The 27,593-nt window shown below is 38.0% G+C and overlaps 1 protein-coding gene across 3 annotated transcripts in view; it reads right to left on the bottom strand.

The window, feature by feature from the left end:
* Positions 1–27,593, bottom strand: part of exoc4 (exocyst complex component 4) — a 537,075-nt gene that overhangs the window by 326,544 nt on the left and 182,938 nt on the right. For all 3 annotated transcript variants that reach the window (XM_039761360.1, XM_039761363.1, XM_039761362.1), the window contains exon 10: positions 26,191–26,287. In XM_039761360.1, coding sequence (XP_039617294.1) covers positions 26,191–26,287 — 97 coding nt within the window. The remainder of the gene's footprint in view (positions 1–26,190; positions 26,288–27,593) is intronic.

The following is a 27,593-nucleotide window of genomic DNA, read 5'->3' as shown; positions in this document are numbered from 1 at the left end:
CTGGAGGTGTTTCTGTCCCAAAAGGCCAAAGTTCCTTATTCCTTCCGGGTCAGGGCAATCAGTCCTTTACTTCAACCCGGGAGCATGTCGTTCCTTCCCGTCACATGACCGTGACTAACTCCCGAGGCATAAGGCACAAAACAGCCCATAAGCCCCCCCACAGCGACTCCTGGTGGCCCCCAAGATATCCAGCAGGGCTGTGTAAAAACACTACATAGTCCATAAGGCCCTGCTGGAACTCGGGGTACGATCCTGCTGTCGGGAGAGCTCCTCCTGGTGACCTGGGGGTGAGGGCTGGAGCACAAAGCCGGCAGTCCTCCACAATATATATATATATATATATATATATATATATATATATATATATATATATATATATATATATATATATATGACAGCAATATATATGACAGCAACACTCATGTCAACAGTGACAAAACAATTACAGTGACAATCATGTTACGTTATTTTCAAAATGTTTCCTTTTCTTTTTCATTACTTCTTTAACACACTACTTCTCCGCTGCAAGGCGTGGGTATTTTGCTAGTCAATACATATAAAAGGCAAAGCCCTTTCTGACTCATCACTAATTCTCCCCCTTTCCATACAGGTGGAAAGCTGAAATTTCACGTGCTCATTCCTTGCAGTGTACTTACAAAAGTTAGGTATGTTTCATGTCCTATTGCAACATCCAAGGGGGGCAAACGGGTGTACACCCTAAACTGTATATTTTGTCATGCTTGGGTCACAGATTTGCACAGAAACACAGGAGGTTGGAGACATGAACTTTATTAAAACAATGCAAACGAACATTTGTCTCTTTTTCAAAAGTTTAAATGTGCTCTCCATGACTCCATGACAAGACAGAGATGAGAGAGAGAGAGAAAGAAGCAAAACAATCAAGTCCAATACTGACAGGTGCTGTACATGCTTTTAAGTAAGGTAAGGAACAATGTGAAGGTAGTCTGTCAACTTTTTTCACGGGTTTTCCCAGGAACGTCTGTACTCTCCGAGGGTGCGATCAGCCCCTCAGCTCACAATATAGATAGGGGAAACCCCTCCTCACTATTTTTGCGACTTCCAATATACTGTACGTAAGAAGCCCAAATTTCCCATGCTCATCCTTTACACTGTACTTACAAACAGTACTTAAGTATGTTTCATTACGCACCGTGCCCCATAACGAACTTTCAAAAATAACGTCTTCTTTTTGGCGGTTCTCACCATTATGCCATAAGGAACTTCGGGAACTGACTTCTCCTTTTGGCGGTTTCATTCCTTATTTCCGTTAACAGATTATTTCACAGCAAAGACGCACAAGGGCCTCCCTCGGTCCCCTTTCCTTTTTCCGCATGGCCACTGTCTACGTACCTATCATGTGGTTGGCTCCCTGACTATATACATTAACTAGCAAAATACCCGCGCTTCACAGCGGAGAAGTAGTGTGTTAAAGAAGTTATGAAAAAAGAAAAGGAAACAATTTAAAAATAACGTAACATGATTGTCAATGCAATTGTCTTGTCACTGTTATGAGTGTTGCTGTCATATATATATATATATATATATATATATATATATATATATACAAAAACACACACACATATAAACATATATACATATACATATCAACATTTACACATATGTACACATACACATATCTCTATATATATATATATGCATATACACATCTACATATATATACATATATACACATATCAACATATATATATACACATACATATACATACATACATACATACATACATACACACATATACATATATACATACATACAGATAAATATACATATATATACACACATACACACACATGTATATATACACAGACACATATATATACATACTAGCAGAATACCCGCGCTTCGCAGCGGAGAAGTAGTGTGTTAAAGAAGGTACGAAAAAGAAAAGGAAAAATTTTAAAAATAACGTAACATGATTGTCAATGTAATTGGTTTGTCACTGTTATGAGTGTCGCTGTGATATATATATATATAGCAAAATAGCCGCGCTTCGCAGCGATGACATGTGTTAAAGAAGTTATGAAAGAGAAAAGGAAACATTTTAAAAATAATGTAACATGATTGTCAAAGTAATTGTTTTGTGTATTTGGTGGCAGCGTCACAAAGTTATTTTCGTCTAGCTGCATCAGAAAATGTACCACGCTCTGACACGCCTCCTTTTTACTGTTTTCTCACAGCTTGGATTGCTGCTGTCATATATACACACACACACACACACACACACACACACACACATACATACATACTTACACATATATATATATATATACATACCTATCTACATCATATATACACACACATACATACATACACACACACAAATTATATATATGTGTGCATGTATGTATGTGTGTGTGTATATATATACAGTGGTGTGAAAAACTATTTGCCCCCTTCCTGATTTCTTATTCTTTTGCATGTTTGTCACACAAAATGTTTCTGATCATCAAACACATTTAACCATTAGTCAAATATAACACAAGTAAACACAAAATGCAGTTTTTAAATGATGGTTTTTATTATTTAGGTAGAAAAAAAAATCCAAACCTACATGACCCTGTGTGAAAAAGTAATTGCTCCCTGAACCTAATAACTGGTTGGGCCACCCTTAGCAGCAATAACTGCAATCAAGCGCTTGCGATAACTTGCAATGAGTCTTTACAGTGCTCTGGAGGAATTCTGGCCCACTCATCTTTGCAGAATTGTTGTAATTCAGCTTTATTTGAGGGTTTTCTAGCATGAACCGCTTTTTAAGGTCATGCCATAGCATCTCAATTGATTCAGGTCAGGACTTTGACTAGGCCACTCCAAAGTCTTCATTTTGTTTTTCGTCAGCCATTCAGAGGTGGATTTGCTGGTGTGTTTTGGGTCATTGTACTGTTGCAGCACCCAAGATCGCTTCAGCTTGAGTTGACGAACAGATGGCCGGACATTCTCCTTCAGGATTTTTTGGTAGACAGTAGAATTCATGGTTCCATCTATCACAGCAAGCCTTCCAGGTCCTGAAGCAGCAAATCAACCCCAGACCATCACACTACCACCACCATATTTTACTGTTGGTATGATGTTCTTTTTCTGAAATGCTGTGTTCCTTTTACAGATGTAACAGGACATTTGCCTTCCAAAAGTTCAACTTTTGTCTCATCAGTCCACAAGGTATTTTCCCAAAAGTCTTGGCAATCATTGAGATGATTCTTAGCAAAATTGAGACGAGCCCTAATGTTCTTTTGCTTAACAGTGGTTTGCGCTTGGAAATCTGCCATGCAGGCCGCTTTTGCCCATTCTCTTCTTATGGTGGAGTCGTGAACACTGACCTTAATTGAGGCAAGTGAGGCCTGCAGTTCTTAGACGCTGTCCTGGGGTCTTTGTGACCTCTCGGAGGAGTCGCCTCTGCGCCTTGGGGTAATTTTGGTCGGCCGCCACTCCTGGGAAGGTTCACCACTGTTCCATGTTTTTGCCATTTGTAGATAATGGCTCTCACTGTGGTTCGCTGGAGTCCCAAAGCTTTAGAAATGGCTTTATAACCTTTACCAGACTGATAGATCTCAATGACTTCTGTTCTCATTTGTTCCTGAATTTCTTTGGATCTTGGCATGATGTCTAGCTTTTGAGGTGCTTTTGGTCTACTTCTCTGTGTCAGGCAGCTCCTATTTAAGTGATTTCTTGATTGAAACAGGTGTGGCAGTAATCAGGCCTGGGGGTGGCTACGGAAATTGAACACAGGTGTGATACACCACAGGTAGGGTATTATTGAACAAGGGGGCAATTACTTTTTCACACAGGGCCATGTAGGTTTGGATTTTTTTTCTCGCTAAATAATAAAAACCATCATTTAAAAACTGCATTTTGTGTTTACTTGTGTTATATTTGACTAATGGTTAAATGTGTTTGATGATCAGAAATATTTTGTGTGACAAACATGCAAAAGAATAAGAAATCAGGAAGGGGCAAATAGTTTTTCACACCACTGTATATATATATATATATATATATATATATATATATATATATATATATATATATACATACATACATACATATATACACATACATTTACTTGTGTGTATGTTTGTATGTGTCTATATGTGTGTGTATAGCTTTGGTCACTGAGTGCAATGGAAAAATAATAAAATATAGTCTATAAGTTATTAAACAGTAAAACATTAACGCTTTTAAGAAGTACAGGTACATTGAGCACTACTGGAGTGGTTATGGTAAACTACATTTTAAAGACTGTGTAACACAACAGGTAAGTAACTAACAGCAGCTAAAATGTATATGGATCATCTCTCGGTAGTAGATCCCTTTTGAAAGGCGCTACACGACGGCTGTGGTATAGAAATTACATTTTCTATGTGAACGTTCAAATTTGTGCCTCTGGTAATGTGCCTTACCGCAATTAAAGAAAATTATTTTGTGTCCTCTGCAGTGTTAAGAGAGAAAGGCTTTGGTTTGGGATAAAAGGAAAAAAGGTGTAAAGAAAGGAAAGTTGCTTTTTTCTTTTATATAGTATAGAGAGATGTGTTCGCTGACGCTATGATCGCCTTTTGGGGACAGTCGCGTGGGTCTTGTGTAGACTGGTGAGACGTCCCCGCCATTAATCGGCAGTGATGGCACTGTCAGTCCTCCACTCCTGTGCGTATCTTCATAATCCGAGCTGAGGACCTCATAATCGTATACGTGCAAAAGAAAGTGTGAATCGCCTTAATATTATTTTGCCGTGTTTGCACTTGTCTGGGCTATAGCGCAGGGGGAGGAAGAAAAAAATTAAAAGTGCTCACTTTGACTTAAGGCAGAAGCGCAGTCAGCGTCTCAAAGGCCGGCACAGCTATGCACGCGCGCTGGTTGCTCGACTTTTGCTGGGCAGGAGACCCCTTTTGTACACACGCTCATGATATCAAAAGTCTCAGCTTTTGGAGGTCATTCATATATTATATATATAGCAAAATACCCGCTACCGCAGCGGAGAAGTAGTGTGTTAAAGAAGTAATGAAAAGAAAAGGAAACATTTTAATAATAACGTAACATGATTGACATTGTCATGAGTGTTGCTGTCATATATATTCCTGCCTAAATAAGTCACCTCGCTCTTACTTTTTACCGCTCATTTAATCATGGCTAGTGGCGGAAAAATTATAAAATGGAAGGAGGATGGCTTTACCAAAACAATTATTGATGGCTTAATCGATTATTCATAAAGCTTGAATTGGTGATCTGTTTTTCTGTGTTAATCTCATATTTTTTCATACTTCTCAAACTAAGGTGGTGCGAGGGTAAAATGAATCGGGATCGCTGATCAATGTAATCGTGTACCAGGAAATCATGCATTGACAAAAGCTCCCTTTGCTTGTAATGCAAAGTGTGATTAAATGCATTATTTTTAACGCGTTATGGAGCACATGCATCAAGCTTCTCAGCTGTGCTTGTGCTAAGAAAAGGAAAGATTTAAAAAATAACGTAACACGATTGTCAATGTAACCTTTTGTAAGTAGTGCCTGGAGGATTCAGTGTGGAGAAACTCTAGAGACAGAGTGTGTATTAACTTGTGGATTTTTCAGTGAGTATTTGGTGGCAGTGTGACGAAGTTGCTTCGGAGGACAGCGTTAGCCGCGCGGCTCAGCTCAGAGCGAAATGAGGTAAATGGGAGGGGTGATGATGACGTGACTCCCCCACCCGCCTTAACTGTCAATCCCCCACAAACACAGTCTCTCGGAATTTGCATAAGCACACCCCTTCACCTACAATTTTAACTTAGTTACAAAGTGATCAAAACTCTCGCTTATATCCTGCGTCCTCTCATTAAACTTGTATCCCGCATTCCCGTGGGCATGTGAAACGCCAGCGGCAGCCTGTCTATGAACTTAATTTACACCTTGCTTTCTTTCCGAGGTAGCAGCACTCATGAATATGGTAGTATATGTCACTCGCTCGCTTCTTATTGTTTCGCTGCCTTCTCAATTATATAATGCATGTTTTCTTAAGCGCTTTTGGAGGTCTTCCTGGTTTTCTACGCACTGCGCTGACAGTCAGTTCACGGATTACGGGGAGGCGGATGATGTCACACTAAACTCTGCCCCCACGCCTTTTCCAGCTCAACTCCATTACAGTTAATGGAGAAAAATACCTTCCAGTTATGACCATTAGGCGTAGAATTTTGAAATGAAACCTGCCCAACTTTTGTAAGTAAGCTGTAAGGAAAGAGCCTGCCAAATTTCAGCCTTCTACCTACACGGGAAGTTGGAGAATTAGTGGTGAGTGAGTGAGTGAGTGAGTGAGTGAGGGCTTTGTCTTTTATTACTATAGATGACATCCCGCGCTCATGTGCCGCCTCCTCACTCGCTTCCTTACTTTCCTCAGCTGTTTGTCGTGCTCACTGCTCCCTTCTTCTTTACTCCACCGTTTCAAGCCTGTTATTGTTCGCCTTCCTTCATGTCTTCCTGCTGGTGACCCCTGCCTTTTTGATTACTCCACTGCTTTAAGGCTGACAATGCTGGATTTCCTTACTTCCTCCCATCTCCCTCCTCGTTACTGTTGCCTTTTCTTTTACTCCACCGCTTCAAGGCTGTCATTGTTGGGCTTCCTTACTTGCTCATGTACGTCTTCCTGGTGCTGACTTCTGCTTTCCATTTTCCTTTCCCATTCCCTTTTCCACCGCTTCTCGCCTCCCTTCATACTTTCTTACTCACCCTCTGACCTCCCATTCCAATTCAAACGCCTCCAATTTCCAGTAAGGGTCTGCTTCGCTATGACAATAAATAAGTCACAGGGCCAGACTCTAAAAAAGGTCGGCATTGACTTGACACAAGATTGCTTCTCACATGGCCAACGTTGCATGCTCAAGAGTAAGCTTAGCAGACAGTTTGGTCATTTTACAGCCTGAGGGAAAAACTTCAAACGTTGTTTACAAAGAGATCCTTGCATCCTAAAAATGTGCATTTATCATGCAAAACATTTACAATCATAAATTAAACTCTTTAAAATCATCAAATTTACTCTCAACACAAAAATAAGCCTATGACTATTACATTGACATACTTGTTACGTTATTTTTAAAATGTTTCCTTTTCTTTTTCATAACTTTTTTAATACTCTACTTCTCCGCTGCAAAGCGCGGGTATTTTGTGTAAAATTATAAACAGAGCTTGTCTCAAAATGTTGTTTTGCATTTCTTAATGACATTCTTCATCTTCCTCTTCACAATTTTAGTAGTCAGATGACTTTTTACTTTAGCAGCTGATCAGGGTTTATTATTTGGTTCAATTTTCATTTCATTTTCTAGTAATAACTACATTGCAAAATTAAAATATACATAAATTACAATATGAATCAATAAATCCCAGAGAACAAAAAGCTCTAAGTTAGCCTATAATGCCATTCAGCAAGTGTTCAAAATCACCACTCTGTTATGTATCGAAGGCCAGACACCTGAAACACAATGGCGCTTTAATGTTTCATTTAAATAAAAGCATTACTGTGATCCTCAGCTGCCAAGTCTTTTGATACCCATAAGAAACTATGAACTCAAGCAAAACATTTGTCGGTAGTAGGCTCCTGAATACTGATAAACTGAATTATTATTATTTGTTGCAGTTTATGATATTTTTCCCCCCCAGAAACTTTATGAAAAGTCAGTTCCCATGGAGATAATATGCACCATGTTAACAACATGGAAAGGTCTTAGCAAACAGCATTTAAAAGAAACTTTATGTAGTTCCTTAAAATATATTTGGCAATAATATAGATAAAATGAATTTCCTCGGAAAGTCTTTGACATTTTTTCCTTATGTTGCTGATGGGCCCAAAGTAGGGCTCTGCAGCTCCCCATGAGGGAATCCAACAAGGATACGCCAAGCTACAACTCCCATGGAGACCTCTGGGAATCCAAGGCAACACTGCAACCCAGGGGGGCTGCCATCTAGCACTCCAGGGGAGGTAGTACCTTGTGCACATCTGCTCCCCCGGTCCTTCCTTTATGAGAGCACACTGTTTAATAACTCTCTTACTATTAAAGCCCTCTGACTGTCATAATAAAATTCATTAATCACAATGTGAATGCTCATTTTTAAGTTTTCAGAATTATTTTTTATCCTAATGACTGGTTATTTTGCATTGCTATTAATGCTGACTGTGAGCCTAAAACCATTTGCACACTTTTGACTTTAACCAACCTGATACCAAGTCAACATACAAGGACTATTACATATTAGATCTAATTCTATACAAGGGGTTTAAAATCAATGCAACAACAGTTTTTTTAACTGTCTCCCAAAATGTCCATGTTTTCTTTAATACAAATGTTTGCACAATGAACAAGAAACACATTATTAAGAGACATTATTCTGATGTAACATTTTCCCCTGCTTCCTGAACTTTACTATCAGACAGTAAGAATTAAACTCTGTCTAATGCAATCGGCAATAAACACATTAGGCTAAGCCATTTTAACAATAAAGTGAAAAGGTGCTCTTTAATTGTAGGAGAATGACTACGGTAACAGTGTATAATGCAGTAATTTTTATGCTTCCATTCTCATTCAGGGGAGTGTGCAAATGACAGTGAATGCTAAATATGAGCAGCTACATTTATGTTATATGCAGTTGTTTTCTTCAAATATCACATGAGGATAAACAACCATAACTTTCAAATGAAATAAGACATCAATATATTAACAAGCAACATAAAGACATCTAGATAAATATGTGTATTCACATATGAGTTAAAATATAAAAATCACAATGTAATAGTATGTTAATTAAAACAGATATCTAGTGACAGGTCCACAAAGGTCAGAATAAAAACAACCTGAAAAGAAGTTTAAGAAACGGAATTTTTTGACCAATTTAAATTTGCCATCATAATGCAACATTCATTTTCCATACTGAACACAGCAGTTATTAAAAACTGCTTCAGCAAAAAAGCTTGCTGTCTGATTTTATCATATTTTGATAGTCTGCCCAATTGTTCTATAGATATTGTTGTTAAATGGCTCATTACTCGACTTAAGAATTATATTTCGGCCCACATATGGTTTCCTGTTAATTTTAGCACCAATTTTAAAATTATGTACTTGCTTAAAAAAAAGTCTGTACATTGACATTGTAAGATGCACGTTAAACATAAAAATGCAATGAGAAATTGTCTACCACTGAAAATCAAGTTCTTATTAAATCTTGCTTCAAATATGTCTATTAGTCATAAGATGAATAAACAAAAATACAATTCAGTGGTCACAATATTGTCCAAATAATTTTTTTAAATGTTGTTCAAATGTATTATCATTTGGTTGGTCTACCCTCATATCAAACACTTCACACATACAGAAAGATGCACACATACAGACCCTATCCACTTAAGACCTGTTTATTAGTGATGCATACACCTGCCTGTTCCTCCACGCTACACCATATAGGCAGTCACTATCTTCGTTGTGAACAATATATGGGTGTCCTGGGAGGTAACCATGACCTGAAAGCTACTTTGATCCACAAGAATATCCTAAGGCACTTGAAGCCTGATATACCTTGAATAATGCCACTTACCAACCAACAATGTCTTACTTCTACTGCATATTCCTCTTCTGAGATGTTATTATCTTACACACAGATCCAACCACTCAGCAAGTCACAAAACAAATAGATTAGCATGGAGCCCCTATTTTCGTGGGGGCCTTGGGCAACTACCCAGCATGCCCATGCATTAATTTGGCCCAGCACAGTAATTTATCTGTACTTTCTTTTGCTGTCTCTGGTTTCTTAACAATTAGGCTGTAAATATTTTGTCCACTGTAAACCAAGTTTATATACTTAGATAAAAAAGAAAAAAGAATCCACAGATGTAAAATAGCTTTGTTCTACATAAATGAGTCCCAAAAGTGTTCACTTATAGTTCATCACAGTCATCTGATCAAAAACATGCAATTAAGGCAGATTGAAGTTTCCTTTTTAAATTGCCTGAAGTTCCAAAATTATGATGGTATCTCTACAGGATATAAGGTCTCCATTTTGAGTAAATGACTTGGTAGTTTGTTCCAGATAACCCTTTATGTGAAGATGCACTTCCTGGATCTCATCTTAAATGCATATCCCCTTAAGTCACATCAGTATATTCTAGCACTGCACATGACTAACTACTGAATTAAATTACTTCTACAGGACAAACTATGTTGAGACTTTGAGAAATAGTTCCTCTCAAAGCTAAAGACATTTACATTCCTTATTTCTTGTATTTGACATCCACAGAGTTTCAAACCTAAACACTCATTATTGGTAGTAACTTTTCCCATTCTGTTTTTGTATTGTTGCCACTACTGCATTGATCAAGCTGCTACTATTGGCATTATATGGGGAATATCAGAGTAGTCAGGAAACAAGAGCATCAACAATGATTAACACACAAATGGACCATATTATTAAACTAAACTTATACACTTTAAACATTTAACCTACAACAGTTTAGGATTCCAAGAAGGCCAAGTCAGCTTAACTGAAACACTTGCAGCAGGCCACATCTTACATTAGTTGATGGGTGATGAAATCACAACAATAGTTCATATTTATTGCATAATCTATACATATAATTCACTAAGGCAAGACACCTATGGCGCACGCAGGAAGAAGCCACACCCACCAACTCCAAGACCATTGGATACGACGACAACTCACAGAGCCACGCCCACCAACTCGGACACGACAACACAGAAAAACCGGCGTCATTTATAATTCGTCTGTTGTAGAGGTCACATGCAGCTCTGACCCACGTTGACTGTTCACAGAGGCATGTTTCTCGCGTAGGTGAATCGCCATATGCAGCATGTAAAACTGTTTGCGAGGGGTATCCCATGGGATCCTTAAAACATTCCTTTACAACTGAGGTTAAAACACAATGAAGTGAGCAGTCTTTAAAAACGAGTTTTCGGTTACAACGCACGACCGCGTGCACCATAGCAAACTGTTTTACACACTACATACAGCAATTCGCATCCGTGACAAACATGCTTCTTGTTAGATGCTCCTGCACTTTGTACACACCCCCCTCCCACCTTGCTACCACCGTGGTCGGGTGTCTTGGTGGATTATATATAGAATGGCAGCCAAAACTGCACAGAGCAATGAAAAGTCTACGTGAGTCACAGGTGCATCTGGACTGTGCAAAAGACGACAACGACTCGAGTGACGAGTTGGAGGTGGGCACATGAGCAGGCAGTGTATACTGAACGAGAAATCAGCAGGCTAGTATAACGGATGGAGCGAAGTGGACGTCCTTCTCCTCTCCTCCCGTTCCACCCTCCGCACCTGAGCGTCGCACGGACGATTGTGTTTTGGTTCGTTCCGTAGATCGCTGTATGCAGCGTGTGAAACAATTTGTTGCGAATGTGAATCGCCGTATGCAGCATGTAAAACGCTGTATTGTATGTTGCGCTCTCCAGAGTTGCATCTTTTCATTCACCTATAGTCGCATACACAATGAAGTGAGCAGTCTTTAAAAACTGAGTTTTCAGTTACAACTCACGACCGCGTGCACCATAGCAAACTGTTTTACATGCTACATACAGCAATTCGCATCTGCGTCAAACATGCGTCTTCTTAGATGCTCCTGCATTTTGTACACACCCCCCTCCCACCTCGCTGCTACCATGGTCGGATGTCTTGGTGGATTATATATAGAAAGGCAGCCAAAACCGCACAGAGCAATGAAAACTCTATGTGAGTCACAGGTGCATCTGGACTGTACAAAGACGACAACGACTCAAGTGACGAGTTGGAGTTGGGCACATGAGCAGGCAGTGCATACTGGACGAGAAATCAACAGACTAGCATGACGGAGGGAGCAAGTGGACGTCCTTCTCCTCTCCTCCTGTTCCACCCTCCATGCCTGAGCACCGCACGGACGATTATGTGTTGGTTCGTTCCGTGCATTGTTACAATGTTGCTTTTCTTGCTGATTTATTACATTACTGATTTTTCAAATGTTAATTTTCTCCCTGTACTTAAAAATTATTAAAAAACCGGCCTGATTATGTGGCATATGGTACACCGTGGTTTGGCTAGTAATAACTATTTGTACAGATATATGCACACATATATTCACTCCTTGTAATCTTCTCTTCATTTTAGGTATTGGTCAATTTTCCCATTTTTAGTTATTTCATTTAAAATGTAGTGTCTTTTTTTCTTTTTTAATAAGCTACATGATATTCTTATCAGCTGGATAAAATGTGTGACAACAGAAAAGTGAATTATTAAATCATTTAATGCAGCCTAATTTCAGTATTACAAAACAGTATTTATTTGTGAAAAAGCTAAATTTTAAATATTCTGCTCATATTTTAAATTGCCTAGTGACACTATATAGTAAACTTGAACTTAATAGCCAAAAATATGTATTATTCTTAAATCATTTTTGTGGATGTGTTTCTTTTATGATTTTTTTCAGGCTGTCGTAATCTGTCTGCATGGCATGCTTAACATTTTCTTTTTTTCTAAACAGAATGTAGACAATGTTGCAGGTGGCTGCAAAGGTACATTTGGTTTTGTCCAATAGTTGCATTTGTTTTGTCTTTTATTTATTTACTAGCAAAATACCCGCGCTTCGCAGCGGAGAAGTAGTTTGTTGAAGAAGCAATGAAAAAGAAAAGGAAACATTTTGAAAATAACGTAACATGATTGTCAATGTAATTGTTTTGTCACTGTTGTGAGTGATGAGTGTTGCTGTCATATATATATATATATATAGCAGAATACCCGCAGCGGAGAAGTAGTGTGTTAAAGAAGTTATGAAAAAGAAAAGCAAACATATATAACGTAAGATGATTGTTAATGTAATTGTTTTGTAATTGTCATGAGTGTTGCTGGCATATATATATATATATATACATATACACACATACATATATATACATATACATATACATACACATACTGTATATATACACACACACATATATACATACTGTATATACAACATATACATATCTACATATATACTGTATATACACATATATATACAAATCTACATATATATATCTACATATATATATATTAGGGGTGGGACTCGATTAAAAAAATTAATCCAATTAATTAGAGGCTGTGTAAGAATTAATCTTGATTAATCGTATGTAATCGCACACGTAAATTTGCCCCAAATCGCAAATGTTTTTTTTTTTAATTTAAAACGGTTTTAGTGGGCTTACAGAATCAAATAATAGACATGGACATGAATATTGTAAACTGAAGCTGTTTTAATTTCTGAAAAAAAGCTTTAAACTGCATTTGAATTCAAAACAGAAACAAAAATATCATCCCTGGTTAAAATTGGGCAGACTTAAAAATAAAGTGGTAGTTTAAGTACTTTAAGTACATTTTCAGAATAGTATTGTCTTTAAATAATAATAACCAAAATTTCACCATAAAGTGCAGTTTTTCTTCTTAAAAAATAAGTCAGAAACATAAAAGGTAATTTGACCAGCTTACTCTTTAAACTCTGAGTAACATTAGCCAAAATTATTTTGTACATTAGGCTAAAACAGTGTGATCATTGAACATTTTGTAATTAGATGTATTTAGAATTACTAACGGTCACGGAAGTCCAATGATCCCCAGTAAGAGCCACAAAGTCCGCTTTCTGTAATGCATCTAATTTTGCTTGCTTTTCAGTGTGCACAAAACCATGCTTTTATCAAGGCTTCGCGGGTAGTCGAAATGATCAGTCGTAGGAACGCGCTTTATTCCGACTCTAACATTTTTGTAGCTGTGATGTGTGCATCAGTGTAATGGATGTACCAGGAAATCATGCATTGACAAAAGTTCCCGCTTGCTTGGAATTGAAAGTGTGATTAAATGCGTTATTTTTAACGCGTTATGGAGTACATGCATCGAAGCTTCTCAGCTGTGCTTGTGCTAAGAAAGGAAAATTTTAAAAATAACGTAACATGATTCTGCTAACCTAATATTTTTCATACGTCCCAAACCAAGGAGATGTGAAGGTAAAATGAATCGGTAGCGCGACATAGTCAGTACACCCTCTCGAATCGAACCTCGAATGTCGGCGTTAGAGGCTTAAGACTCTACAATTAGCCACAGCGTGTGGCTTGTCTATGCTAAAGTATGTATTGTAGATCGGGTATATATATACATTTATATATATATACCCGTATCGCAGTGGAGAAGTAGAAGTTATGAAAAGAAAAGGGAACATTTTAAAAATAACGTAACATGATTGTCAATATACAGTAATTGTTTTGTGAGTGTTATTGAATGTTGCTGTCATCAAGGATTTGATTATCATTATTTCTTTCAATCAGGCTCGTATTTGTAGGATGTGTTCAAGTTACATTCCGTGTTTGTCAATCGTTGTAAAGATAAGAGGTTTCATTCATCGATTAGTTCCTTACTGCATCAATAAACAGCTCGTCTTCCTTTTATCTGTGATGTGACAAACTGCATGCACGGGTTTTTTTTACACTGTCTTCCTTTAGCAGGACATTCACTTTTTCCACCGTGTGCTTTGTTTCCGCAGTAGCTGCACTTATGAATATGATTCTATGTATAAGACGCTTCATATTTTTTTGCTGCCTTCTCAATTGTGTAATTCGGTTTTTGTTCAGCACTCTTTGGAACTGTTGCTTTTTGTCTGTGCACTGCGTCAGTTCACGTGAGCCGCTTGGTGTTCTTGCATCGAAGGTTCCCAGCTGTACTGGTGCCATCTCGTGTAATGTCAGCTAAGACCCGCACTTAAAACTTTCTCTCGCAGTTTCAATGAGTTTGTGCCAAATACCACCCTGACCATCTCATCTTCCTCTGCATAAGCACAGTTCTTCACACGTGAATATTTAGCGGCAGTGTTTGTATTGGATTGCTGCTGATGGGCGGCCTTATATGGGCAGGCACTAAATTACAAACGCTAGTGGCAGCCTGTCTATGAACTTAATTTAATATAAACTTACGGTTCACGCCGTGCTTTGTTTCCGCATATGCATCATTTGCTTCATAATGTTTTTCTGCCTTCTCAATTGTGAAATGGCGTTTTGTGCTCATCGCTGGAGTTCTTCCTTGTTCTCTACGTACTTACGTAGGAGGCGTGATGATGTCACACGAAACTCCGCCCCGCGGCCATCTCCAACTCAAGACTCCATTACATTATATGGGAAAAAATAGCTTCCAGTTATGACCCTTATGCGTAGAATTTCAAAATGAAACCTGCCCAACTTTTGTAAGTAAGCTGTAAGGAATAAGCCTGCCAAATTTCAGCCTTCTACCTACACGGGAAGTTGGAGAATTAGTGATGAGTCAGTGAGTGAGTCAGTGAGTGAGTGAGTGAGGGCTTTGCCTTTTATTAGTATAGATTTATTTTAAATTGATCAAATCACCTAATCTGAAACCATTCCTAACAGTTTGTGCTGGCTGCAAAGACAAGAACCTCTCATCTTGTCAAGGAAAACAACCTCCATGCCCTTCTAAAATATTCTAATAAGTAGTTTAAGGACAGGCGGGGTGACTCGCTGTGCAAGAAGCTATTCAGAAACTGTCATCTTCCTATACCACTTGTTATGGGCAGTCAATCATACAGTATATCTTAGACAACCCAGTCACAGGGGATGTACAAACCAGTGTGTTTCTTTGTGCCGGTCCCAAGTCCGGAAAAATGGGGAGGGTTTCGTCAGGAAGGGCATCCGGTGTAAAATTTTGCCAGATCAATATGCAGACAACAATACAACGACCACCACCAGTACTGTTAGCCAAAAGGGTGCTGGCGGATTTTGACCAACTGTTGGCCAAAAATGGAGATGAAGAGGGGGAGACGTGTCCAGAGGCAGGAGGAAGGTAAAGAGAGTGGAACTGAGGGTAGGAACTTTGAATCTTGGCAGTATGACTGGTTAACAGAGAGAGTTGGCAGATATGATGGAGAGAAGGAACGTTGATACATTGTGCATGCAAGAGACTAAATGGATTGCACTGGATTTCAATGGACATGTTGGTGAGGAGACGAGGAGACGAGGAGGTGATGGGTAGGTATGGGGTCAAGGAGAAGAATGAAGAAGATCAGATGATAGTGGATTTTGCCAAAAGGATGGACATGGCTGTGGTGAATACATATTTTAAGAAGAGGGAGGAACATAGAGTGATGTACAAGAGTGGAGGGAGATGCACACAGGTATATTACATCTTATGCAGAAGAGTCAATCTGAAGGAGGCTTTAGACTGCAAAGTGGTGGCAGGGTAAAGTGTAATTAAGCAGCATAGGACGATGGACATCAAGAAGCGGAAGAGAGTGAGGGCAGAGCCAAGGATCAAATGGTGGAAGTTGAAAAAGGAAGACTACAAGGTTGAGTTTAGGGAGGAGGGCAGACAGGCACTTGCTGGCAGTAAAGAGTTACCAGACAGTTGGGCAACTACAGCAGGTGTAGTAAGGGTGACAGCAAGAAAGGTGCTTGGCGTGACATCTGGACAGAGGAAGAAGGAAAAGAAAACCTGGAGGTGGAATGGGGAAGAACAGGAGAGTATACAGAGGAAAAGAATAGCGAAGAAGAAGTGGGATAGTCAGAGAGATGCAGAAAGTAGACAAGAGTACAAGGAGATAAGAAGCCAGGTGGGGAGAGATTTGGCAAAGGCTAAAGAAGAGGCATATGATGAGCTATATGAGAGTTTGGACATTAAGAGGGAGAAAAGGATCTGCACCGAATGGCTAGACAGAAAAAGGACTGAGCTGGGAAAGATGTGCAGCAGGTTAGGGTGACAATGGACAAAGATTGAAACGTACTCACAATTGAGGAGCGTGTGTTGAGCAGATGTAAAGAATACTTTGACAGGCTGATGAATGAAGAGAACAAGAGAAAGAGAAGGTTGGATGATGTGGAGATAGTGAATCAGAAAGTGCAATGGATTAGCAAAGAGGTAAAGACAGCTATGAACAGGATGAAAAATGGAAAGGTCATTGGTCATTTCAGATCGGTGGTAGTGCAGTTTTTAACCAGATTATTTAGTGGAATCTTGGAAAGTGAGAGGATGTCTGAGGAGTGGAGAAGAAGTGTACTGTTACCGATATTTAAGAATATAGGGGATGTGCAGAACTGTAGTAACTACAGAGGGATAGAACTGAAGAGGCACAGCATAAAGTTATGGGAAAGAGTAGTGAAAGCTAGGATAAGAAGGGAGGTGATGATTAGTGAGCAGCAGTATGGTTTCATGCCAAGAAAGAGCACCACAGATATGATGTGTTAGCAATATTTTGTAATTGTGTTCAGCAATACAGGGGCGCCGCAGGGGACTATACTTTCTCTGGTCCTGTTCAATCTATATACATCAGACTTCCAATATGACTCGGAGTCCTGTCACGTGCAAAAGTTCGCTGATGACACTGCTATTGTGGGCTACATCAGGAATGGACAGGAGGAGGAGTACAGAAAGTTAATCAAAGACTTTGTTAAATGGTGCAACTCAAACCACTTACACCTTAACACCAGCAAGACCAAGGAGCTGGTGGTGGATTTTAGGAGGCCCAGGCCCCTCATGGGCCCTGTGATCATCAGAGGTGACTGTGTGCAGACCTTTAAATATCTGGGAGTACAGCTGGATGACAAATTGGACTGGACTGCCAATACTGATGCTCTATGTAAGAAAGGTCAGAGCAGACTATACTTTCTGAGAAGGTTGGCATCCTTCAACATCTGCAGTAAGATGCTGCAGATGTTCTACCAGACGTTGTGGCGAGTGCCCTCTTCTACACGGTGGTGTGCTGGGGTGGCAGCATAAAGATGAAAGACGCCTCACGCCTGGACAAACTTGTTAAGAAGGCAGGCTCTATTGTAGGATTAAAGTTGGACAGTTTAACATCTGTGGCAGAGCGACCGGCATTAAGCAAATTCCTGTCAATCATGAATAATCCACTGCATCCACTGAACAGTGTCATCTCCAGGCAGAGGAGTAGCTTCAGTGACAGACTTTTGTCACTGTCCTGCTCCACTGACAGACTGAGGAGATCGTTCCTCCCCCACACTATGCAACTTTTCAATTCCACCCGGGGGAGTAAATGCTAACATTAATTTTATTTTAATTTTTTTCATTTTTATTACTATTTAATTTAATATTGTTTCTTTGTATCAGTATACTGCTGCTGGATTATGTGAATTTCCCCTTGGGATTAATAAAGTATGTATGTATGTATGTATCTATGTATGTATCTATCTATCTATCTATCTATGTTTGCTCTGAGGATGTTGATGGAGAAGTATAGAGAAGGTCAGAAGGAGTTACATTGCTTCTTTGTGGACCTGGAGAAAGCATATGACAGGGTGCCTTGAGAGGAGCTGTTGCATTGTATGAGGAAGTCAGGAGTGGCAGAGAAGTACGTAAAAGTTGTACAGGATAAATACGATGGAAGTGGGACAATGGTGAAGTCTGTGGTAAGAGTGACTAACGCATTCAAGGTGGAGGTGCGATTACATCAGGGATCAGCTCTGAGCCCTCTCTTATTTACAATGGTGATGGACAGGTTGACAGATGAGATTAGACAGGAGTCCCGGTGGACTATGATGTTTGCTGATGACATTGTGATCTGTAGCAATACTAGGGAGCAGGTTGAGGAGACCCTGGAGAAGTGGAGATATGCTTTGGAGAGGAGAGAAGCGAAGATCAGTAGGAACAAGACAGAATACATGTGTGTAAATGAGAGGGAGGTCAATGGAATGGTGAAGATGTAGGTAGTAGAGTTGGTAAAGGTTGATGAGTTTAAATACTTGGGATCAACAGTACAGAGTAATGGGGATTGTGGAAGAGAGGTGAAAAAGAGTGCAGGCAGGGTGGAATGGGTAGAGAAGAGTGTCAGGAGTAGTTGATGACAGATGGTTATCAGAAAGAGTGAAAGGGAAGGGCTACAGGACGGTAGTAGATGGGAGATGGAGACGGTGGCACTGACCAGAAAGCAGGAGACAGAGCTGGAGGTAGCAGAGTTAAAGATGCTAACTTTTGCACTGGGTGTTGATGTTGATGGATAGGATTATGAATGAGTACATTAGAGTGTCAGCTCAAGTTGGATGGTTGGGAGAGATTGCATTGGTTTGGACATGTACAGAGGAGAAATGCTGAGTATATTGGGAGAAGGATGCTAAGGACAGAGGTGCCAGGGAAGAGGAAAAGAGGAAGGCCTAAGAGGAGGTTTATGGATGTGGTGAGAGAGGACATGGAGGCGCTGGGTGTCACAGAGGAAGATGTAGAGGACAGGAAGATATGGAACAAGATGATCCACTGTGGCAACACCTAACGGGAGCAGCAACAAGAAGAATCATATATCTTAGATAAAAATATAAGTAACTAGAGGTTTACAAGAAACATCAAACAGTTAAATAAAACAGACAAGTGTCAAAAGTATCTCTGTTTTACAAGTCTGTTTACTTTTGCTTGGAATGCAATGCAGTAATGATAAACACCGAATACAAGGATGTGCATAGGGGAATTATGTATGATAGAAGAGGGAAACTATTAAGAAATAATTCACTAAAAGAAAAAAATATATAATTTTACCATTTAAATCCTTAAAATGTAGTGAAAACCATGTGAAAGCAAAGAACATTTTCTTATTAATATTCATTCTAAAACAAGAAGTAATGAAATAAAAATCAGTGTATTGCTAATTCAGCTCTTTTAAAAAAGAATTAAAAACTAACTTAAGTAGAATAATCTGAATATAATGGAGGGTTTTATGGAGTAAACAGAAATAACACAATGATAATTTAAAGAAGATATAAGAAGAGAAAATATTTATACATATTTCACATATTAAAATTAATATTTAACCAGGGCATTTTAAGTGTCTGAATTCCATCTTTAATAAAAAATGAACACAGATCTAAAATAATGTGCCCTCTGCTCCTTAAACAAAAACTCATTCAGCGTCACTGCAAATTTGTTTTTGTGCTCCATACCAAAGTCTTTTAATTGCATACAGATCTTAATGAAATATGGCTGATATTTATACAGCAATGATCCTGGAGGCCTTGACACCCAGTAGCCAAACACTGTTCAAGTCTATCAGGATCACTGGCATTTTCACCAACAATTAAAACACCATTACTCTACATGCCCCCTAGGGAGACATGGCATCTGTTCTCACACATCCATGCAATAAATATACTGTACTTTAGGCCTGCCTCAGATTAATTGAGCACATGCAAAAAAAAAAGGTTTATTGAGTTGAAGAGTCATGTGCTTCTGAAAATGCCAACTAAGTCAAGACTGGATAGCTGTGAATAAAATGTAAAATGTAAATTTGGACCGACAAGTCTAAAAAAAAAAAAAGGGAGATTCTTTCTGTTTAAAATGCACCAAAACATGTTAATGGGGTTGGATATTGATAACTGCTTGGTTTGAATTATATCTGCTCAACTGTACATATTCAATGACAACTGCATCAAATTTCTATCTATCACCAATGTACATTATAGACAATAAAGAGACATTGCAAAATTCATGCTGAATTATATTGCATTAAAAAGAATTTCAATTAGAGTAAATAAAAAGCAAACTAAACACAAAAATAATAATACATGCAGTGAATAGGCATTGTGGCTTAGTGACGAAGGTTCCAGCTACCATTTCAGTCCCCACCTCTGGATCAAGTGACATTAACTGATTGTTTTCTAATTATGAAAGTATGGACCACATGTTGATCTTTTCTATATATTTTGCATGCAAAGAAATACACAAATCTAATTCTTCTTTTTCTTTTTTAGTTAGAAGTACTGTTATACATTTTAGGACTATTTTTGCATATCTTGAACAAACAATAGTAACGTACTGTAAATCAGCTTAACAGTTGTAAATACTTTGTGAGTAGATGTCCAAAATATTTTGGTTACACGAAAACAACCATAATATGATTTTAATAGCAGAATCACAATAATCCAGCTTGAAAATTTAGGAGCTCCTACAGCAGTTCTTCAATGTTAATTTTTACTATGAAATCCTTGTTTAATCAAAGCAAATACCTTGTAAAATTTTAGACATAATCCACAAACTATATGTATCATTTAGAAAAAAAATTATTCAACAGAACAAAACGTTAAAAGTTAAAGAAGAACTAGCTAATGTGAATAAACTAAATGAACTACTAGCTCAGTCCACAGTGGGCTAAGACCAAAAATTCCATAATCGATAGTCAACCTGTTTTAATCAATTAACAATTTTCAGTTGTTAAAATAAGACACTAATGTCCTTAGAATTTGTCTGCATGCACCCACAAAAATATATTGCTGGCTGGAAGTATGGAATATGCTGTCAAGTGTACCCAAAACATGCACATGAGATGACACAGAAACATGTTGATAGTGTAAACTCTTAGTTGAGCTAATTAACATACAGTGGCAGGCTTTATCAAGTAGATCGCACTTTATATAACTCAACTGGCTCTATACAAAGTGACAAAGGAGCCACGAGCCACTACTTGAGGATGGCAAAAAATTAATTAATTGAGGCAGAACTCTACGTGACCATCTTCATCAAGTCCTTCCGTGAGAACCCTAAATCCAAAGAGGACTGTTTCATGTATGTTAGGTAGAATGCCCAGAGGGGACTGGGCAGTCTCATGGTCTGGAATCCCTACAGATTTTATTTTTTCTCCAGCCGTCTGGAGATTTTTTGTTTTTTCTGTCCCCCCTGGCCAAAGAACCTTACTCTTATTCAATGTTAATTAATGTTGATTTATTTTGTTTTCTTATTGTGTCTTTTATTTTTCTATTCTTTATTATGTAAAGCACTTTGAGCTACTGTTTGTATGAAAATGTGCTTTATAAATAAATGTTGTTGTTGTTGTTGTTGATTGATTGGTTGATTGATTTTAATTAATTAAAATAGAAAGTGTCCGTTTATTATTTTTTTTCATCCAATTTTTTTACTCTTTCACTTAACATAACCTGGATATGTTAGCCAGTTTCTCAGTCATTGATGACATCTATTTTGCTCCCTGATGTAAAACAACCAGACGTGTAACTTAAATACAGCCCTCATGAGTGATTCTAAGTGAAACAGTAAGTCTCACAACAAATCTCTAGTAGGTATTGCAGTGCAGCAATGTAATTAAAGTTTCCAAAGCAAATTTACTGTTATAATACTTAATTTTTTTCTAGGCTAAATATTTTTTTTTTGACATTTAAGTATTTTTCTCTAAGGTTTTGAACTTTAGAGAATATATTTGTGTGTATTTTTAGCATTTTTGTTTAAGCCTTGTTAATTTCATGTCTGTAATGCTTTGAAAAAGAATGTGACACCAGTTTGGTTTTTAATGGGTGCCACCATTGTTATATTTTGTTATGACATTACAATCAGTCACTAGGGGCCATGGTCATGGAAGTCACACATGATGGTGTCATCAGCGTGATCATATAAAGGTCAGCATTATGAACACCACTTTGTGCAAGACTACAAATAAAACTCTAAAAACCTTTAATATGCTTCCTTAACATTTCAATTAAGGCATAAAGTTACTGCTTTCTACTACGACTTCTTGAAAAAAAATAAAGGGTGGTGGGTAATGGGGGACTTTACAGGAAAACAATGAAAGAGGAAACACCAACCACCATGGATTCAGACACACAATGATACCAAAGAATGTTGTAGAAAAAATACTGAGGGTAAATACATGGCTGCTGTTCTAAGGCTGCATTCACAAGTATTTTCTCTGGTGCAGTAGGTCACCAATTCACCTTCTTCATAAGTACATCATCATCATCAAACTCCTTGTTAAACAACCAGTATCCAGACTATGACTTCACATTCCTAAACCTCACGCAGTACCCCTCACTAAACCAGTAAGAAATTGTCACCTCTCTCAATAAAGTCAATTAAGCTCATTAAGAGAAGGCTTCATGGAATTAGGCACTACTACATTGTCTTACATGTATCTTTTTTACACACTTTTCTCAAAAGACATAAGAAAAATATATAACACAGCTTACTGAAAAAGTGTTGGTGACTCTAATAACTCAAATTATATATAAAGTTTCCTGTGATTAACCAGTGTCAGTGTTTAGTGAAATGCTGGAAGCAACCGTAGAAGAAACTAAAAGGTTCTTTTCAGGGCCACTTCACCAGCATTCAACATAAAGTGGCTAATTCCATTGTTTTACACATTAGAAGCTCAGCAGGAATTTAAAAATATCTGAACAGTAGTTGTGGAAGATTCAGTTCACTCCTCCTGCTAATTCATCTATTTATTTCTATTGCCAAAACTACAAGTGGAGATGATTGATGCAGCAGTACACAGCCAAAACTTCTTTCATAAACCTTTTGTGATTGGTTATACACCTATGCTCCGTTTAGCTCACTGTAGTAAAATTAATTCACTCCATATTAAGGAAGGATGACAAAAACAAGGAAAACTAATTGTCTCTATTGTCAAAAAGAAAATGAAGTGAAGGGTTTTATAATTTTCTGACAAGGAACTACACAATGGTGCACCAGTTCTTTCCTGACTTTTCCCACCAAGTGATTCACTGTCATGATGCTAAGTTGTTCTAAAATGTAGTACAGTGATCCCTCGTTATATCGCGCTTCGACTTTCGTGGCTTCACTCCATCGCAAATTTTAAATGTAAGCATATCTAAATATATATCACGGATTTTTCGCTGGTTCGCGGATTTCTGCGGACAATGGGTCTTTCAATTTATGTTACATGCTTCCTCAGTTTGTTTGCCCAGTTGATTTCATACAAGGGACGCTATTGGCGGATGGCTAAGAAGCTACCCAATCAGAGCACGTATTACATATTAAATAAAACTCCTCAATGATATAAGATATGCTTCATGCACGCTGCTTCGCACACTTAAAAGCTCTAACAGCCCGTATTGAATTTTCATTGTTTGCTTTTCTCTGTCTCTCACTCTCTCTGAGAAATACAGGCAGATACTTATCCATCATGCAATACCATCAGTGAGGCGAATGATTGTCCCCATTATCTGCACCTGATGGAGGGGGTGTGAGCAGAGGGGCTGTTTGCACAGTGGCTGTTTGCTTAGAAGATACGGACAGGCCTGTAAAAAAATGCTAAAAGGCTACCTTCACATTGATCCCATCATTGCGCTGCTTTATCGCGGTGTTTGCATATTTAAAAGCGCAACAGCCCTATTGATTTTTGATTGTTTACTTTACTCTCTCTCTCTCTCTGACATTCTCCGCTCCTGACGCGCACCTTGAAGAGGAAGATATGTTTGCATTCTTTTAATTGTGAGAAAGAACTGTCATCTCTGTCTTGTCACGGACCACAGTTTAAACTTTTGACTAAAGGGTGTTAAAAAACGTATTTAGAAGGTCATAAACAGGTTTTCAATGCTCTAACTGCGAAAACATTAGATTTATAAATAAAGAATCCTACTTCTTGGAAATTCATTTATCTGTCAGGAGCGGATCAACCGCTATAAACGAGGGTTTACTGTATAACTGTGCGGAGAATATTTATTAACAGTGTGGGAGAGTTTCTAAGAGCTTAAAATATATAAAAATAACCATACAAACATATGGTTTCCACTTCGCGGATTTTCACCTATCGCAGGGGGTCCTGGAACGCAACCCCCGCGATCGAGGAGGGATTACTTTATCATGGATTTTTCGCTGGTTCGCAGATTTCTGCATACAATTGGTCTTTTAATTTATGGTACATGCTTCCTCAGTTTGCTTGGCCAGTTGATTTCATACAAGGGACGCTATTGGCGGATGGCTTAGAAGCTACCCAATCGGAGCATGTATTACATATTAACTAAAACTCCTCAATGATATACGATATGCTTCCCACGTGGTGCTTGATTGTTTGCTTTTCTATGTCTCTCTCACTCTCTCTGCCTGACGGAGGGGGTGTGAGCAGAGGGGCTGTTTGCACAGAGGCTGTTTGCCTAGAGGATACGGACGCTCCTCTAAAAAATGCTGCTTTATCGCGTTGCTTTGGCATACTTAAAAGCACAAAAGCACATATTGATTTTTTGATTGTTTGCTTTTCTTAGTGAGCGGTCTCTCTCTCTTTCTGCTCCTGACGCGCGCACTCCTTTGAAGAGAAGATATATTTGCATTCTTTTAATTGTGAGAAAGAACTGTCATCTCTCTTGTTATGCAGCACAGTTTAAACTTTTGACTAAAGGGTGTTACTTCATGTCTAGAGGGCTCTAATAATGTTAACAGTGTGGGAGAGTTTCTAAGGGGTTAAAATATATAAAAATAACCATACAAACATATGGTTTCTACTTTGCGGATTTTCATCTATCGTAGGGGGTCCTGGAACGCAACCCCCGCGATCGAGGAGGGATTACTTTATCACGGATTTTTTGCTGGTTCGCAGATTTCTGCATACAATTGGTCTTTTAATTTATGGTACATGCTTTGCGTTCCAGAACCCCCCGCGATCGAGGAGGGATTACTGTATTCATAAACGTGTTAACTGTGAACTAAAGTTTTAAGAACAAAGCGGCACTGCAGCCAGTGAATGGTGGTTATCCTTTAAATCTTTGAAGTAGAAATGTGCATCATGATTTCCATTAGAATATTGGGTGTGGACTTAGGAGAAAGATTTTTGAGTGTAAAATGCAACATCCTTTAAGCTGAAATAAATAGATATTAAACTTATTTTAGGCTTGAACTAAGAATATATCTATAGATCAGCCAAAGTGAAGTTAGAAATTCTCCAATAAAAAAATAATTAGCATCAGAACTCAAGCGTAAAGATTGTGCCACTGAAATAAGTGTTGATTTCTATAACTGGTACAATTTCTGGAAATTCATCAACCCAGAAAAAACCTGGCAATCGTCACAACAGAGCTCTAAAATTGAGCACAAAGCAAACTTGCAGGATTTCTATCCTTACTATTGTCGGTACACCTATATTGACATTTCTTCATCAACCTTCCAGGCAAGAGTGCTTTTCAGATTTTCTTCACATTGTATAAAGACTAATTCAATTTAGAAGATGGCACAAATGCTGACTGGGCCTAGCAAAGGCCACATATCAGACACAAGTAAACACCAAGTGCATTTTTTAGAAGAGCAAATAACACAAAAATGTGAAATATCAAATATTTTGAATGGAAGACACCAATGAAAAACATTTTTACAATGTGAGATTTTACCATTCATTATTCAACCAAAGCTCCACACAAAGCACAAAAGAAAATGTGTTATTACCTCAGTAAAGGCTGAAAGATGATTGTAATATTTCTTGCTCCAGGTTTGCAGACAAACTTGGTTTCCCCTCCTTCAATCAGATTATCATCTGCACCACCTACAACAAATTCCAAAAACAGGATACTGTAAACATCAAAGAACAAAAATGTACCTAAAATAAATCTGAAAAATGTTGAGTATTGACAACAGAATAATTTAAATCAAAAAGTATCAAGATGCTGTATCATGTTTGAAATGTATTACAGTTTTGTTCTGCTAAACACTCTTTATAATGTATTACACTTTTGTTTTGCTAAACACTATAGGAAATAAAATATTTAAAATAAAACAATTATTGTATTGCTTTAATGTATTAAGAAAGTTCTGCAAGTTTGTATTTGCTTTAATACTTAAAAACATTCATTTTTCTAAAAATGTGTAGGAAGGAAGTGACCTGGAAGACTGGAAGTAATTATTTTATTTTTCTGTACAACACCTTATTTACGATCAAATAACAATGCTACCAATAATCAAATACAAACATACAAACCATTTCCTCTGAACCACTAGTGAATTGCCACTTAAAAAATGTCTGTTACGTCTGATTTAAAAATATAGGTGACATTTTTAAGCCACAATACTGAAGCATATACCTAGTAGTGCCCAAACCCTACAAGACCAAGTTGTCTTTCACTAAGAACAAATTTTCTCTTTCAGCTGAAGGTCTAAATGCTAAACTCTGTACTGTACATTTAATCCAGTCTAATTGCAAAGTAATGCTGAAATCTTTAAAAAGATTTATAAAACATATTTTGGAGTCTTTGTTTTATAACATAAATTCAGACCTTCATCTGATAAAAATCAGCTACAGCTGTTTCAATCAGAGTAATGCTACATCTTGGTAGTGTCTATTGGGCTCACAGTTGTTGAGTTAGGGACAATTCTGAGGACAATGCACATGTCTGCAAAGACAATGACCAACAACCCACCTTAACATGATGAAAGAACAGTGTATTTTAGTGTATTTGTGAAAGAGAAGATCCTAACGTTGAAGACAGTTTACTTTGCAAATCCTGTAATTCATCTTGACTTAAGGAAAAGAAAGGTAACTTATGCAGACAGACTAGACTAGAAACAAAGCTATAAATGATCAACTGCATAACCTTCCACTGACAGACAGTACACAATCTACCAAACCCATGAGATATGGCAATGCAAAAAAAAAAAAAACTTGTACAAGAAAAATTTCTTAGTTGGCCTGAATCACCTCAAACCCTCGAGATAACAGAAACCAATAGAAGGTGACAGGTTATAAGAAAAGGTTTGTAAACTATAGTTATTTCACAAAGTCCACTGTTCATTAACTTTTTTTTGCAGTTGCGTGTATCATTACTATTTTGTACTTATGGTTCCAAAGGCTAATA

Source organism: Polypterus senegalus, chromosome 8, assembly GCF_016835505.1.
Source record: "Polypterus senegalus isolate Bchr_013 chromosome 8, ASM1683550v1, whole genome shotgun sequence".
In the NCBI taxonomy this organism is placed as follows: Eukaryota; Metazoa; Chordata; class Cladistia; order Polypteriformes; family Polypteridae; genus Polypterus; species Polypterus senegalus.
This window is presented reverse-complemented; position numbering and strand designations above follow the sequence as displayed.